The sequence below is a fragment of the Anabas testudineus genome, chromosome 1 (assembly GCF_900324465.2).
Source record: "Anabas testudineus chromosome 1, fAnaTes1.2, whole genome shotgun sequence".
Taxonomy (NCBI): Eukaryota; Metazoa; Chordata; class Actinopteri; order Anabantiformes; family Anabantidae; genus Anabas; species Anabas testudineus.
The window spans coordinates 1,558,094-1,576,205 of record NC_046610.1 but is presented as its reverse complement, the minus strand read 5'-3'; the positions used below and the strand labels follow the sequence as shown (position 1 = coordinate 1,576,205).

The window sequence follows — 18,112 nt, the reverse complement described above, 5'->3', positions numbered from 1 at the left end:
TTAATAGTATAATATAGTAAATTTAAGTTGAAATGAGTCCTGCACACTCTCACTTTCACTTCTCAGATAACAGCATCACATTAATCAAAATGTTCTTTAAATCATTACAATATTCTTATTGAGAAACAAATCAACAATTAGTTTTCACTGCAGTTTTTTCTATGTTGTTGTAAATCTACAAAATATAAAAAGTACAGTTTTACTGTAGTTTAGTTTAATTTTATTGAAGTATTCGTAATGTTAATTTGAAGTTCATTAAAAAATATGAAGCACAAAAAGAAATTGTCCAAATAAATATTTATTGTATTTTGTTTACTTGCTGTAAACGCTACACATCAGTTCAAGTTGTTATTAGCAAATTGTAATTGAATTATGATTCATAGTATTAAATGTTAACAGTCTGATCAATAGAGTCAAACAAACATTTGTAATAGAGACACAGTGATTTTAGAAACCAATATTCTGTAACGATGACGCTGTGTAACTAACTTTGCTGTGTTCTTGCGTTCAGCCGAGGACTGTGGCAGGTTTCAGAGGGACGGTTCGCTACGCTTCAGTCAACGCTCATAAAAACAAGGTCAGTGCTGTGTGTTTGTCTGTAAAAGACAAATGATGAAAATATGCTCATGTCAGTTTTCCAATTAAAATTGAACTCTTCTTAAGTTCAGGCTTCAAACTTTATTATTCAACTTGTTCATTTAAACGAGCATTCATTTACTTTGAATTGGATATTCATTTAATATTATTTGGCTGATTTTGTGGGTATTTAGGTCAAATTTGAACTAAATCTGGATACAAACCTGCAGTTTCATAAAACACAAGACATTAACAGTGATGTTCGAGTGTGTTTTTGTTGTCTTTCTCCAGGAAATGGGTCGTCACGACGACCTGTGGTCATTGTTTTACATGTTAGTGGAGTTTGCTGTCGGACAGTTGCCATGGCGAAAGATAAAAGATAAGGTCAGACGGTTTCACTTAAACATAAAAAAACCAGTAAAAACTGTAAAAATAATCAGTGGAAGAAGTTTTTATATTTTTTACTTAAGTGAGGTAGAAAAGCTCTAAAACTACTGCAGTACTACTGCAGTACAAGTTAATGTCCTGTATCAGCCTATACAAGTGTTATTGTTCCCATAGTTATGCTTCAGCAACTTTATAATGGACAGGTTTACATTGGGACACCACTACTAAATACCTTTTTATTACCTAATCTTAATAGTGACCCAGTACATGTTATTCTAGAGATTATTATATTTTACTGTATAGGAAATAGAATACAATAGAACATGTTAATTTCCTTTGCATTAGAAACTAAAATAATAATAAACTAATACAATAAATAAATAAGTAAACATTAGATTTGTGCCTGTATATGTACATGGTAAAAACTATTCCAGAGTCTGGAGGTGCGTCCTCATTCTCATGTTTATTTTCCAGGAACAAGTTGGTCAGATTAAAGAGCGTTATGACCATCGGATGCTGCTCAAACACATGCCTTCAGAGTTTAATATCTTCCTGGACCACGTTCTGGCCCTGGACTACTACACCAAACCCGACTACCAGGTCTGCACCATAAAATAAACTGTGTGGTCTCTGCTTCTGTGTTAACACCAGGACGTGAGCTCAGATTCATTTGTTTGTGTTGTTTCCAGCTGCTGATGTCGGTGTTTGAAAACAGCATGAAGGAGCGAATAATCACAGAGAACGAGCCTTTCGACTGGGAGAAGGGAGGAAGTGATGTTACGCTGTCAACCAGTGCCTCCACCCAACCACAGCACAACACCCGACCCACCGCCGCCATGGTGGGGTAAGAACCAGACCATGAGCTCCATAAGAACCACTTCACACCCACTAAATACCTTAAAGTGCAGTTCACTAATGGTCACTAGAAGCTGGATTAGCTTTAAGCTTTTAAGATATCTGTATCTCTTGTGTTTCCTGTCCTCAGAGCCATTGTGACACCAATTCCTGGAGATCTTCAGCGGGAGAACACAGATGATGTTCTACAGGACGAACATCTTAGTGATCAGGAGAACGCCCCTCCAGCCCCACCCAGTCGACCACCAGCGGAGACGGCTGTTCCGCATGCTGGAGAACCAGGAGAGGCCTGGGAAGACACAGACTTCAACCGCAACAGACTCAGGATCAGCCTGAATAAGGTTTGAACTAAACTGGGTGGACTGACAGAGTAATGTTTGAGTGGTTGTAAAGCTGTTAGCCAAGGGTTTAACGTTTGCTCCTTATCAATAATTAATGTCTGTCATTATAATCAGTAAACGCTGCAGCCTCTTAAAACCACAAACTCTTTGAGCACCATTGGCCTCACTCAAACATTCAGATGTAGCTGACCTAAACCCACTTGACCCTGAGGCACAAAGACCAGTCCAAGCAGCAGTTTAGCATGTTTCTGGCCTTGAAATGCAATCTGTCCAAAAGTAGATGTATCTTATATGAGTGCTGCCAATCTGATGATATTAGAGTTTGGATACCCAGACTGAACCTGATGGGATCAATCAGTACCTGAGGCCATGGGTCTGGTTCAGACAGAAAATCAGAGAGAATTCATTGAATTCAGATACCGGTACATTGTTGGTGCAATTTAAGTGTTCAATTCAATTCAATTCAATTCAATTCAATTCAATTCAATTCAATTCAATTCAATTCAATTCAATTCAATTTTATTTGTAGAGCGCTTTTTACAATCGACATTGTCACAAAGCAGCTTTACACAACCAAAGAACAGTACATGAACAGTGAATGTGTATGAATCATAATAATGTGATTGTCCCTGATGAACAAGCCGAGGGCAACGGTGGGAAGGAAAAACTCCCTGAGAAGGCAACAGGAAGAAACCTTGAGAGGAACCAGACTCAACAGGGAACCCATCCTCATATGGGTGATTACATGCTGTGTAGGCAGCAGTCCAATATAACAGTTAATGTCTTTAAGGTAATGTGGAGTCCAGTTAGTTAATTGCAGGCAGACTTGTTCCATTCCTTGACTATCGAGCGTTGAGTCGAGACCTCCAAGAAACAGCTGCCGACGTCCGCCGAGGCCAAGACCGACTTCATAGTAGCTTGTGACCAACTCCAGTCTCCAAACGCATCCCATAGAGCAAACGGTGGATCCAGGCGACGAGATCTCCAGCCAGAAGTTGGGCATCAGGACGAGTCAGACAGGTCCAGAGGGCAAAGGGTGGAACGACGTGTAGCTCGACAGAGAGACAGGAAGAGGGAAATAGAGAGGTAGAGAAAGAGGAGAGATGGCAGTTAGTTGTATTCACAGTCAGATAAAGTTTGAGGTGAATGTATATTTAGTGTAGTGCAGCAGGGACTCTGGCAGGACTAATTATGACAGCCTAACTAAAAGGGTGAGCCAGAAGGAAACACAGAGATGAGGGCGCACTGGGATGTAGAGCAACCAAACACTTCACCATCAACAAACCCGAGTGGTCAGTGAGAGTTGGGAAGACAGCATCTAAACATACCAGTTCACCATAATGCTCTACGTCCATGAGTCCTTCCCAGATCTATTTACTCAAATGCTTGACTAAATAAATAGGTTTTCAGCCTAGACTTAAACACTGAGACTGTGTCTGAGTCCTGAACGCTGTTTGGAAGGCTATTCCATAACTTTGGGGCTTTGTAAGAAAAGGCTCTGCCCCCAGCTGTAGTTTTTAGGATACGAGGTACTGACAGGCAGCCAGCATCCTCTGATCGAAGTAGGCGTGGTGGATCATAAGACACTAGCAGTTCACTTAGATAATGCGGCGCAAGACCATTTAATGCTTTAAATGTCAAAAGTAGTATTTTAAAATCAATGTGAAATTTCACGGGGAGCCAATGAAGTGTAGATAAGATAGGGGTGATGTGCTCGTATCTTCTGGTTCTAGTGAGGACTCTCGCTGCTGCATTCTGAACTAACTGAAGCTTGTTTATGCACCTGGTTGAACAGCCAGACAGTAAGGCATTACAGTAGTCCAACCTAGAGGTGATGAAAGCATGGACTAATTTTTCTGCATCATTTAGTGACAAAATATTCCTCATCTTGGCAATATTTCTGAGGTGAAAGAAAGCTGTCCTGGTGACATTATCTACATGAGCTTCAAATGAAAGACTGGAATCTAGAATCACACCAAGGTCTTTCACTGTTGCGCTACATAGAACAGAAAGGCCATCTAGAGTTACGGTGTGATCTAACATCTTGCTTCGAGCTCCATGTGATCCTATAACTAGTAATTCTGTCTTATCAGGATTAAGCAGAAGGAAGTTAATTAGCATCCAGTCTCGTATATCCTGTGTGTCGTCAGCATAACAATGAAAGTTAATACCATGCTTACGGATAATGTTGCCCATAGGAAGCATGTAGAGGGAAAAAAGCAGTGGGCCTTCTGTTCAAGCAAACAGTGGATGGGATTAAACAGGCAATTTATCAAGTGCCCAGTGTCAATGTCCCAAATGTTTAGATAGCTGCTGTGTTGAAATATAAAATTCTTGTCCTTCCTCAGGGGGCTCAGGAGGAGGAGGCAGGTAGGGCTGCGTGTCCGGTGTCGCCTGTTCGAGGTGTAGCCCCAGAGTCGCCGACAGGTCAGGGTCGGTCTTTACGCTATCGCCGGGTCAACAGCCCCGAATCTGACCGCCTGTCTGCTGCTGAGGGCCGGGCCGACGCCTACGGACAAAGGTGATGTTGAACTACAGAACACACTGGAGGGGGTTTAATCAGGGGAAAGTAGCATCTGTTTTCTTTCAATGACTCTGAATAACATATACATGATATAAAACAGTAGTATAGTCGTATAGATTGGTGAAAAAAAAGTATTGTATAGTTTGAAATGAAGCTTTGTCACAAAAATGAAGCCTTGAGACTCTACTTAGACTGCTGCGTGATTTGTCTTTAGATTTTAAAGCCCAAACAAACTTCTGGTACAATTAAATGTGGGTAAGACGCCATCAGCCGTTGGATGTCTCCAACATCTAAAACACAAATCACTGAAAGACAGATGTTCAAAGCCTGTGCAACTGAAGAGTTGAGACGCTCTCTGACACAACATGACTTGACTTGGACTGGTCTCAACTGACCTGAGACTTGTCTCAAAGGTTTGGACTTGACTAATGTTTTACTTGGCTTTTCCCTTAATACCATCAGACTTTAGTTGGACGTGTCTTGTCAGACGTGAGCCTTGACTTGAGACTCCTTTTTAAACTGGTCAGACACAATACTTTATATTTGGCCATAACCATGGCTTGGAGTCTTCCCTGACTTGCCTTTAAGAATTTGAGAGCTATTTTGGACTGACTTTCAATGACTTGGTATTGATATGGTATTGATATAAAGAGCTTTACAATTTGGACTTTCTTGGCCCTTCTTGTCTCCCCATTCATAGAAGACTTGATTTGAGATTTCCCTTGATAAAAGATGTCTTGAATTGAACTCTGTGTATCAATATATTTGTCTGTGTGTCATCCAGGTCTAGAATAGACATCCTCGGTTCTCCTTCTCGTCACGTCTACTCCTCCCAGCCGGCTCAGATGCTGTCTGTCGATCCCGGCTGTCGCGGAGACCGGCAGGTCAGCGGTCGCCAGGAAGTATCAGTGGCATCGGTCGACCAGGAGGCACACAGCAATGCCTTCATCCGCTCTGTTCCTCTGGCTGAGGAGGAGGACTTTGACAGCAAAGAATGGGTGATTATCGACAAAGAGACAGAGCTACGAGACTTCCAGCCAACAACGTCAGGAACAACTGACGAGGAGCCTGAAGAACTCCGGCCCCTGGAGGAGCAGGAGGAGAGGAGAAGGCTCAGGGCTGGAGGTATGAGCTCTAGAACATTTCTCTAGAAACACTAAATTATTCACATTGAGTAACACTCTATACTAAATGTAGGTTTGGTGAAAAAGTATTGTTGCCTCAGGGATGACTGTACTGCTGATATTAGCGACACAACATTCAACCCTTCAGACCTACATTGTTTTATTCAAGTCATACTAACCTTCCAAACCATTATTAGAGTCTTTGATACACTCAGGCAGCGATCTGTTGTAACTCCAGGTGACATTTTGTTTTCCTGCAGGAGGCGAGCTCGTGGTTCGTCCAAAAACCCACACCAGGGAGAGCAGCCGAGGAATGCTAACACTAACAGAGGAAGAGGCGTCACGGAGAAGTGGCGGCAGCCCCGCTCAATCACCCTGTCACTCGCTGCCATCAGGACGCCCCCGTCGGAGAGAGTCGGAGCCCACTGGACCCCAAAGACCGGTAAGAGACTCAGCAAGCCAATTAGAGGAGAGTGCAGCTCTCTGATGGCATGTTGGGGGACAGATGAGTGCAGGGGACAGCTGCTGTACAGATTCATTACTCAAATGAACTGTAATGCCAGTGGCACGCTGTATAGCAGCTGCTCCGCCTCATTTATCTGTGTGTCAACATGAAGTTTAAGGGACAAATCCAGCATCATCACAGATTGAGCAAATTTCCACTTTTGGTTTCCATCAATTTAAGATTTTCAGTTTAGTTTAGCACAAAAAATATCAAATGGCACTTTACATAGTGAGATCAAGACCTTATAGGATTGAATTTAGGAAACTTTTAACTTTAGAAAGAGGTAAGTAGCATTACAGTTAGAAGTCGTCTTTAACAGGATACAGTAAATAAAGGTAAAACACAAAAAACTGAAGCTGTACCACCGTGGAGATTTAGTCCAGTTCATTGACTGCAGCCTTTACTGCAGCACTGAGATCTTTGTGGCTGTTTTCACTGTGTCAGAAATAGTTTGGAACCAGTTCAGTTAGAGCTAATGAGCAAAACATCTGAGTCATGCTGGAATTGTCCTCTGATAACGTTACAGTGATTCTAGGCAGACAGACTCCTGCAAGAGTTTGTCTGTAGCTTTACAGCAGCACCGTCACGCAGCTGAACGTCTGTCACATGCAGTCATTCTGTTCAACTACCAGCAGCCAAATATCATCAGATTGACTTCAGATGAAGATAAAGTCTATCTATTAGCTCTATCCAGTAGGTCCTTATTGAACAAACTGAACAACTGTTCTAAGAACAAAACATTCAGAAGCTGTTAGCATTAGTAATCAGCTCCCTCCAACTTGAACAGTCAGAGCGGGCATTCAGAGATCAAACCTGATCATATTGTTGTGTCCAACTGATACTGTAGATCCTTAATCTACTACTAAATGTGAGAACACACTGTATGTCAGTTTATTTCCACAAAGATTGGTGAATAATTTTCCAACATAGTTTTTTTGAAGTCTTTTCTCTCTCGTATTTGTTTAACTTCATGATGATTGACTCGCTCCTAGTTTAGCAACTGTTCAGTTATTGACATTGGTGTGATTGGTTTTCGTTGGGCTACAGACATGTTCTGACTAATTTGAACTGAAGTAAACAGCTGGGTCTAACTGACCTTGATGGTTTGAAGCCACCTTCAGCTTCATTTAGACTCTGGCAGTGCTGATGGTTTGATTCTTCTACGACTTCCTGTGACTGATAAAAAACCACCCACCTGTGTGAGCGGTGCTGTTGTCTTTTCCTTCCTTGGAGCAGAGTTGAATCTTTCCCATATCTTTGGTTTTCCCATGACTTTTGCTTTGGACCATTGTTTTATTCTGAAGGGATGAATGCAGAACATGTTTTGTATGATTAGACCTGCAGCTATGGTGTTTATATGTCAGGATGCTGATCATGCTGATTTTCATCTCCTGTTCTCAGTTTCACACTAAACACACACCTGCAAACACAAATGTGACAAACCTGTGACTGAGTTCGTGATGAAGTTCAGAGACATATCTATCAAAAACCAGGTTAAAGCACAGACCAGGGATTAACGTCCTTATTGGATGAATCTGTACCTCCTGATTTACATTCAGTGCCAACATTCAGTGTAGAGGTCCAGGTTCAGGACTCATGCAGGAAACTGGAAATCGTGACCTAGTAATACTAACCAAGTACTTTAATTACTAAACCCAAACATAGTTTAACCATACTGTTACTGTCAGTAACCACGATCTTTCCACAATGCAGCCGGCTTGTGCAACTTAAAGAATACTGGCATTGGATGCAAAATGCACATTTTACAGAATCATCCAATATTGATGTTCTTGTCTAAAGGGAATATTTTGGTGGTGATGTATTGGATTAGAGAATGAAATGTACTGAGTTGGAGCTCCAAGGGTTTAGCCAAATCCTGAGCAGGCAATTTTTAAATCTTACTTGTTTTGTGTTTTGTGTGATGAAAACTACAATCCGTCGTCCAGAATTCATACAGAGAAGTTGGACTGACAGTCTATACTAACCCTGATTCAGGATTGTCACACTACAGCCTTTACTGCAGCCCTCTGCGTGAATATACATCTATGTAGGTTTTGAGTTGATCTGAAGAAGCTTGTTAGTGTCTGTAGACTCAGAGGTGCTGGTTCACCTTGATGGTTGTTTCTGAGGCTCCAGCTGTTTGACAGATTTCCTTCTCTGTCTGCTTCAGTCACGGTCGGCTCTCTTTGTTAAATCAGTTTGCTTTTGGTGGCATAAAGTCCTCATGGTTTTTGAGACCTGTTTGTTCCCATTGTTGGAAAATGACCATGAATTAGTTTAATCCATCTGGAAATCACCGGCCACTTGCTTAGTTTGCATTTGTCTCAGTTTTCTGTGAATGTGTTGAGTTACACTGAGGTTATGAATTAACTTTTTGTAATTGGTTCCAACAGACACAAGCTCTGAGAGCTGGGTTTTATTTAGAGAAAAATGAAAATATTGCTGTCATACTATTAACCAATACATATTTAAAGTACTACATCTATAATGTAGTGTCACACGTCATTATACATTTTCTGGGATACAATCACTGTCTTTGGCTTAGCTGCGGTATATTGTAGAACATTTGGATGTTTTTTGGGTGTAAAAATTATTTGTTTTATATATTTCAATGTCAAAATCAGGGTTCAGACTGGACTGTCAGATGTTTCTCATTTTTAATCTATGAGTGTCAATATGTCATTAAATGGTTTTGACAGCTGTAGATCAGTCGGTCTGCCAGAATACAAACTGAGCTACTGTTGGTTGGATCTTTGATATGTTCTGCCATTTTGGCAGAGTCAAAAATGCATCATTAAAAAGATAAATTCTAAAAAATCAATCATAATGTTAATGTTTGGTGTTTGGGTCTATGCAATAAACTTAATACTGGATTCTGACAGTTGTGTTTAAAAAATGAGAAGTCTGAAGTCCAACTGAAAACCAGAAATTTAATGTTATTTGTTGTTACTGAAATAATTATATTTATGCCTACTTTTAGGTAAAAGTAATCTCAGATAATTACTCTAAAGTTTTTTTTTTTATCTTAAGATAGTATCTTATGAATACGGAAAAAACTGTGAAGTTTCTGACATACAGTCTAAACACCAACATTTCAAGTAACATTAGAGCTGAATAAGAAAAACCTCTGACAAACAGACCAGCTTATAAACTGTTAGAACAAGACAAACAAATAAAGTATGTAGCAGGACTAAACTGATCTTAAACTTTAAAAAGTCCTCGGGGTTGTATTGGACCAGAAAAACACAGTAAAAAGATATCAGAATGATTTGTTGCTTCTCATCGTCTAAACGTGGCAAAAACAACAGGATCATTAGAGATAAACACCTTGAAACTGGTTGAGATGACCCAGAACTTTCCTGCCATGTCAGGATGTTCCAGCTCTGTTAATCTAAACAGCATCCTGAAGTAGATTACTTTAATATGGAGGACCAAACTTGAAAGAGTGTCTAAAAACAACTGTGAAGTAAACAATAAATAATTAATTAATAATTAAATTACACCACCAGAAATAAGAATAAACAACAACCTAACAAGTTGTATTTTCTTTAATGTCTTGACTAATATGTAACAAACTAGTTGATGCTAGAAGAGAAGTTAAAATCTGATGGGTTCATCTTCTGGGGATCATGAATTTCATTTGTCTGTGTGCTTGAGCATTAAAAATCTCCTATGGATATTTACTCATTTCTGCTTTTGGGGGCGCTAGAGGGAAGGTCAGGGATTTCACCATAGTCATGAGGCTTTAACCTCTGGGGACTCTGAATATGTACAGCTGGTTTCATGGATTATAAATGTGGAATGATTGAATTTCACATTTATTTGACATTTTATTTTCCTCCAGCAGGTTTTTCTTCATGGGTGTGGTGATCTATTGATTATTTTCCTATTTCTTTATGTTCTCTCTCCATTTATCCTTTTTAGTTCACTTACATTTATGTGACCGTTTGATTTATTTGTTGCACTCATATCATTTATTTACTACTAAGTCAGGTTTGGTCCTCCATACTTGATGGCTGCTGTTTATAGGCTGGATGTTATTCCACCATCACTGATATTTCACTTCATCCACAATGTAACGTCTCATCGTTTAAGCGCTGACACGTGTGCACAGACGCGTTTTTAGTAACATTTTAGCAATTTCCGTACCGATTTTCACCGCTAGACTCAGAGCTCTCCGCCGCCCGCCATCGAGGACTGCCATTCTCTTTTTTACTCCTCTCCAATTCTTTTCCCCCTCCACATAACAACTGATGCCTTTGCCCCCAACCTATCGCTTTAAAAGTACACAGTATGTCAAGTTTGACTCACCTGAGGAGACAGAGAAAAGAGCGAGGGTGCCATTGGGACAACACAAGAAGAAATAAAGTGATGTTTCGGGGTAAGCACAGTTTAGGAATAGTTTTACCTCTGTTCTCTCACTCAGTTTCTGTTCCTCCTCTCCTTTTTTCCTTCTCTTCAGACATATTTCCTCCCTTTTTTTCCTCCGTAGTGTGTCTGTGTTTTGTGTGCCTGACGACTCCATCTCTCTTTTGTGTTCCCTGTTTCTTTTTGCATCTCCAATGGTATTTTTTATTCTTCAGAAATCAAAAGCTCAAACTGTCTGTTGTCCAAGCTCAGACTGTTGTAGACTAGTGAGATACAGTATGTGCAGTGCCTGTGCTGGTGACTTTGTGCTTCTCTGTGGGGAAACTATATGTATTTATTTTTCCAGCTAGCCTGACCAATCACTCACACAGCTAAGTTTTTCATAGCTTCTGATTAATATCTGATAGCTGTAACTCTAGACAGCGAACCAGATTTACACCAACAGTCCCTCAACTTCTCCCCCAAGGCTCCTCCCCTCATACGTCTGGCCAATCACCTGAAGACTTTAGATGTGTGAGAGCATCAATTAGCTCTCTCCTGTCTAACGTCTGGTCAGAAAGGGGAAGGAGACGAGGGCAGAAAGTCAAATCAGAGTGTTGGGACGTAGCTGTAGGAAAACAGAACATTTATTTTTACAAACTGTTTGATTCTGTTTGTTAACCTATCTCCCCTCCCTCTTTCTGATTGGTCTGTTTGCAGTTGGAGGAGGACAGACACCAACCACGGCCCAATCAGTTGAGGAGGCTGGCCTCCTACGTCTTTTCCTCCTCCACCCTGGAGACGGAGCAGTATCCACATGGAGGAGGCAGCTTCATCCAAAGGAGCCGCTCGGCCGAGAGCAGCCCCGCTCACGTCACCGTCACCACCGCCTCGGCCCGGCGGCGGCACGCCGGCACACTGCCGACGCCCGGCAGCCCACGAAGCAGACACTCAGTCCTGAATGCGTCGAGGACACAGCTGCAGCAGATGTTAGCCAAGCTCATGAACAAAAACAGCAGCTGAGAGAACTCAGAACACACACAGTATACAGATACATGTCCCGCACATACACACATGGACAAAACCATGCACATGTATGCAGGGTTGGTCAAAACCATTTCTGTGGCCTGGGGCAGTATGTGGCCCCCTTGTCCCTCCCACTCTATCCTGGTGTCCCAGCACATAAACTGTGCACTAACACTGCATTTGGTGAAGATCATTTACTGTAATTTACTGTAATTAAGGGCAGGAATTAACAAATATTTTATTATTGATTAATCTGTAAATCCTTAAGATTCATTTGAAAAGGGCCCCTTAAATCCTCAAATCATTTGTTAACCTTTGAGGACACCACGTCAAAATCAAGCAGTGTGCTTGACTGTATTTGCATTTGCATTTAGTCATTTGGCGCTTTTATCCAAAGTGACTCACAAGTGAGATACTTGTAACTTGTGTGCTTTAAAGTACAGTTGATTTGGGCTCCCAGCTCTGCATATAATGTACAAACACAAAAGATAATGAACAGATGAAAACCACAAATACTGTATGAGTTAAATACACAAAGCCATATTACTGGCATAGAGCAGCACCGCTGCTGGTCGACAGACGAATAGTTTCACACATCGACACTCACGTAGCTGTATCAGTTCATTTTGGAGCAGAGGAACAAAAGAAAAATACTGAAGACGGGGAATATTTTCCATGCAATAAACTCTAAGCATCTCTGCACACCTAATGTTGCACACACCACAGACCTGGCAAACTGGTGGAAATAATGTGACACTGAATATTTCCTTCTGGTTTCTGTGAAGAGGAGGAAACAGAGCGGGGCTGCTAACAGACTGTTAAGCTTTACAGGATTTGTGAATCTATTCATTACATTTGTTTCTGCTTTTCCTGCTAAAATGAAGGAGCAATCGTTGAGGAATGCAGGTCGTCCCAGCGATTGTTTTTGCACCGAGACTTTGGAGTCTGATCATCCCGTCCACCGAGCAATACACCGACACTGCTTCTCAATGCGTTTTTGCCACCACAAAACCAGTCCCCAAAACGTCTCGACCTATTCTACGTTCATTAAATGCTATGTATGAAGAGAGAAGTCTGAGTTTTCTCTGTGAAAATGTTTTTCTGAATGTGTTGATATTTAATCACAGGCCTGATGATAAACTGTGTTACTCTGCTGGCCCACTGGGTAAAGGTATGGTGGCCCTGAAGTGCAAATATTAAAAAAGAAGAGAAAAGAAACAAAACCAATTAAATCTAATTACATTTCACTAGCTATGGAAATACAGAGAGGAGTGGGCATCACCATTTTAACCTTACATGAACATTTCACAAAACATATTCAAAAACACTGATGCTAGACAGAAAACTAATTCACACTGAACAGTACTTAACTTGCCACCAGTTGATTTTTCCCCATTTTTAGTAAAACTAAAACTCCTGGTTTATTTCCTAGAACATTTATTTCTTTCTATTTTGCAGTGAAGGGCCACCATAACACAGGAGCAATTAGGAGGACAGTGTTAGCCAATGTACAGAGCTGTCTCCATTAATGTGAGTCTTAATTATTTGAATCCACACACATTTTTATTTAAGTGTTTGTGAGATGAATGGATGGAGGTGGGGCTACATGTACGTACCGCAGGAATCGAGACATCACACAGTTTTACTGGCTGCTGTTAGTACAGAATATTTTTGTTCTGGTCCTCGTGTCGGTTCATCATGTGTTGTATTCACTATTTACTAATTAGGACCTTGGAGATTATGACTTAATTTTCTCATCATCTTAAGTCTGTCGTCCACCACTTTGATCCAGTCTGGCACATCTGCTATCTACATGTTGCATGCAGCCTATAGCAGCACTGTGTCCAATCTTTTCTATGTCTGTTATCATGAGATTGATATGAGGATCATATTATTTGTAGAGTTTATTACATCTGTCTTTATCCCACAAACTCCAGTACTTGATCTGTCCATTTAACTGGAACCTGAGAACTAGCAAAGCCTGTTTGTGGAGATGTGATGTCTCATTGTCGCCCTGCATCATTTCACATTGTTTGGGTTAAATCCAGGTCTTCCAGAGGGCAAAGTCAATCCTGTTTCATTCAAGAACCTATTATTAATGTTGGTTCTTTGTTGTTAGAGATGCTGAAAGATACCTGTAGAATGTCTTTGATGTTAAGGTCCATCAGATTGTAGGTTTATGCCGTGATGTTGATTAGGGTTTGGCGTTTTCTGACTCCTACCTCGTGACCTAACTTGATGAGTCATCTGCTCGTTTGGTCGTCTGTGCAGTAGCATAGTCTGTTTTGGAAATGGCAGTGATTGAAATGCATGTTGCAGTGGTCACTGGGAAGGTTTTACTGGTTGTGACATATTGTCATGTGTTTGGATTTCCATCTTTTTTCCATCGTGCTTCCTCTTCCATCACTATTTTCTGACAGCTGAACTTTACTGTTGCACCTTAGCACATAGTTGACCACAGAATGAGGATCGGGCCGGGCTGAGGGTCTCGCCATATGGATGCAAAACACAGATGCAATAAGGGAAATGTGTGACGTTATAGCAAAAGAAAGATACTTATTTAAATAGATCATGAATTAGATGAATTATCTGCATTCAGATTTCTAGTAGATTTTTATGGACATAAGCTAAGACCAGCAGCTGTATGGAAGGAAAAAAGAAAATCAAGCTGCTGGAAGATGATGGATAGGAAAGAAAATAGGATAAAATGATAAGAAACCACCACTGTCATCCTATAACTGCTCCTGTAGAGCAGACTGAGAGATTTTTCATTTCACAGTACAAATAACCACTTTCTCCATTTTACATTTTACGGGTGGTAACGTTACCATGTAAGGGCTTAGTTGATGTAGCTAGTCTGTTGGAGTGTTGTGTTGACCAGTGGAAAACAAGGTGGACAGTTTAGTCTAAATGGAAAAAAATGAAAAACGAGAATACTAGTTTTCTCGAAACAGTGTAAGAAGACTGTTTTAGATTCAGTGACTAAGCTGTGGGAGTCTTAAAGAAGAGCTCTGATCACATCAGAGAAAGAGGAGGTGGAGGTGGAGATGTTTAGAGTCATGTAGATTGATATTTTAAGTTCAATCTTTTGATTCACAATCCCAAAGTTTCCATAAAATAGAGCTGCAAGGATTAGTTGTTAATATTTATACTTCATGAGATATAATTAATAAATATTTTAGTAATTCAGTAAAAGTAAAAGAATCCCAACATTTGCTGCTTCTAGCTTTTCAAATGTAATAATTTGAAAACACACACACACACACACACACACATACAAACCATAATGCTCATTGATGCCCTTGAAGAAAGAGTCTGTCATTGGGTGTTTCAGTCCTTTCTTGACATATAACGTTGCACGCTAAAAAAATAGCATCAATAATGTTCGTGTTCAGGCCCTAGGTTCCACTGTCAGTGGCTCCCACCAGTGACTTTTAAAAGGACACGTCAATTGGTTCATTAGACCACAAAATATAAATAGCCATCAAATAAACCGCATGAAAACCCGACACTGTTCAGAACCACATTTAAATCAATACGTTTAAGATGTGTCGGTATTTGACTGCCTAAGATTTATACAAGAGCTGCAAAAAGTTTATTTTTGACATTTGGTTAATTGCGTGGGTTTAACAGTATATTTCACTCTGTTTTGTCCTTTAAGAAATAAATCAGTGCTTGTTCTGGTTTTGGTTTGCAGCCTCCAATAAGCCATTGAAATGGTTCAATGCTGACTTGTGAAACCCTGTTAAACATTTGGCCTCTGCTACCAAAGCAGCAGTCTGTGGTTTGTTGCATTGAATGTCATTTGAAGTCCAAGCTGCGTCTTCTGGACGTATAGAAATACTTTGGGGGACACTTCCAAACTCCAGCTACATGAGCCAGTAGCTGTGACGCCATTTTATGTGATGAAAGCCAATCTGTTGCTTTCTAAATGTGTTAAAGGGCTACATTAAATAAATATGCACCACTTGCTCCTTCATCAAGCTTGTATTTGAAGCGATAACATTAGCTCAGCTCTGAGACCGTCTGATTAGGAGGAAACCTGAGTTTGATTTTATGCTGCTTCATGCTGAGTTCAGGACATCCTGCCTGTTTTATATTTAGCATAGCACTAAGATACAACCACTTACAGAATGTATAAAGTGGACTAGCTGCTAACTCTTAACTTTATTTTGCACGCCTGCAAAATGATTCACCTAACGTACAAGATTGTCACGATACATGTCGATGTTTTGTCCTGTGTCACCACGACTGCAGTGCCACATTCAGATAGGATCAGTTGGTAGAAAGCTCTCAGTGTGCTTATTCTGCTCACGACACTGAGTTTAAAAAACGCGCTGCCGCACTAATGACAGTATGTCGTACCAAAAGACTGTTTACCGACTGTCGCCACTTCTTGCATGAGATCTACTGTTTGTACGACGCACACCTCTGACTGTACAACGACTAAAAACAGCACTGTACTGTAATTACAACGCAAACACAGTGAACATACACCTGACTGAAAAACATCTGTGATTTTTGTAAATAATTCACAACACTATTCGAGGGGATGCTCACGGATCACAGCTGTCGAGTCAGTAGCTGACTTTAAAAAGACAGGAAGCAGCAGTCTTTTTATTTTCTTTCTTATCTTCTGATATTTCCTGGATTCATAATCTTAGATCACATAATTCACTCTGCAGTGTTAATGTGAGCATTTACATCCAGAGTTTTATTTGTTAGGGGAGGACATCATGATGCACGATACTGTTGAAACATATTGGATTCGATCAACTATTTTATAAGAATGAGGTGCGTCAACAGTTCTGGATGATCATCTTTTATGTCTCATTTTTGCTGGTTTGGACCCAAAAGTCACGGCAGAGTTTGGTTGATTTGAACATCTACGTTGTTGCAACAACAAAAACAATCTGTACTTTGTAAATTCTTTGTGATGATCTGTGGAAACTGTGGCCAAAACAACCAAAATGAGACTTTCGTGCTTGTAAGGCTACACTCCAAACTAAATGTGTTCTCAAATGCTTTTCAACTTCTCCTCAATATGGTGCTGTGAGCAAATGCTTGTATAATAACTCAAACTATTAATTTTCAATGAATGAACATATTACCACCCTACCAAAATGCGACAGTCTGGTGTGTTTGCTAACAAGCCTTTTTGTATGAATATGTTCAGATTTAGTTTGGAGTGTCGTGTTAGTGAAACTGCTGCTAGTCATGTTGTTCGAACTAAAAAACAATGTACAGTATATGTTCATTTGATTTGAGATGATTTGAGCAAGAAGGTTTTAAACCTACAACTGTAACTTGTGAAGTGATTCTCAGCAAATCAAAAATCGTATTCCTGTTCTAGAAATCCTGATATGTAGAAGTGCTGTATTCACGCAGCATTGGGCTCAGTCTCAACATTTTGAAGTTTTAAAATAACAATAAATATTAAGTTTCTATCACATGAACAATACTGCACATTTACACCATCTGATTTTCCTCAACCCTATGTTAATATTGTTCATTCCTACAAAGTTTCTTCTGTCTCACACAAAACTTTTATACCTCATGAATCACACACTAGAATTATATACTGTAAATGTAAAAAGTGTATTATGCTTCCCCCAAACACACATTTACTGCATATTTGATATTATGGAATAACAGGGTGATATTGTAGAGATAAGGTACTTTAGAGGTGAACACCTGTCTCCATGTTAGTTTTTGTTCAAACACATTCAGCAGTTTGTAAATCGTTGGTTACGTATTGTAACCCCAGCTTCTATGAGTATAGGCGTAGCCCTCTAAGAGCTGTCGCTTTGAGCTCTTAGAGGGCTACGCCTCTACGAAATAGAACAGATCAGTATGGACTTCATCAGGTCACACGTCACTAGTCAATTCTGGAAGGAATATTCAGGCAATTTACGAAATCTGTTATAGAGCAAAATCTGCTATTTGCCCTAGAAACATGGACACCAGTGGACGTGTCCAACATAGAGTTAGGTCCAGGTTTGGTTTCATTTAGCACAAAGTGTAGAAGCGGAGGAAAACTTACCATTACCATACCTTACCTTTTTATTTTTACATTTATATTCCAGCAGTGATTCAATAAACAACATACAACAGAATCTGCCAGTTTTGCAGTTGTTGAAAATCATATTTTATCTTAATATTAGCTTTAATTTAGCTAGTATTTTAACCTGTAGCTAATTTGTGCTAAGCTGGACTTTATTCTTTTCTTTACTGGGCAAACACAAGTGAAACTTTTCAATATACAAATTTTAAAAGAGACAGTGAGTTGTTAAAAAGTAGATTTGTTTTCTCTTGTAATTTAGCTTGACTACTCTATCAGTTTCATCCTGCTTTGAGTCCATGTGCTAAACTCTACCTGGACCAATATCTGAAGTATTTGTGTCGAGCACAGTTATTCACACAGTTC

General features: G+C 40.1%; 1 protein-coding gene across 3 annotated transcripts in view; it reads left to right on the top strand.

The window, feature by feature from the left end:
* ttbk1a (tau tubulin kinase 1a) overlaps positions 1–18,112 on the top strand; it is a 38,074-nt gene that overhangs the window by 15,980 nt on the left and 3,982 nt on the right. For all 3 annotated transcript variants that reach the window (XM_026358728.1, XM_026358726.1, XM_026358725.1), the window contains 8 exons: positions 512–577; positions 868–960; positions 1,438–1,563; positions 1,653–1,807; positions 1,949–2,159; positions 4,508–4,680; positions 5,468–5,808; positions 6,068–6,249. In XM_026358728.1, coding sequence (XP_026214513.1) covers positions 512–577; positions 868–960; positions 1,438–1,563; positions 1,653–1,807; positions 1,949–2,159; positions 4,508–4,680; positions 5,468–5,808; positions 6,068–6,249 — 1,347 coding nt within the window. The remainder of the gene's footprint in view (positions 1–511; positions 578–867; positions 961–1,437; positions 1,564–1,652; positions 1,808–1,948; positions 2,160–4,507; positions 4,681–5,467; positions 5,809–6,067; positions 6,250–18,112) is intronic.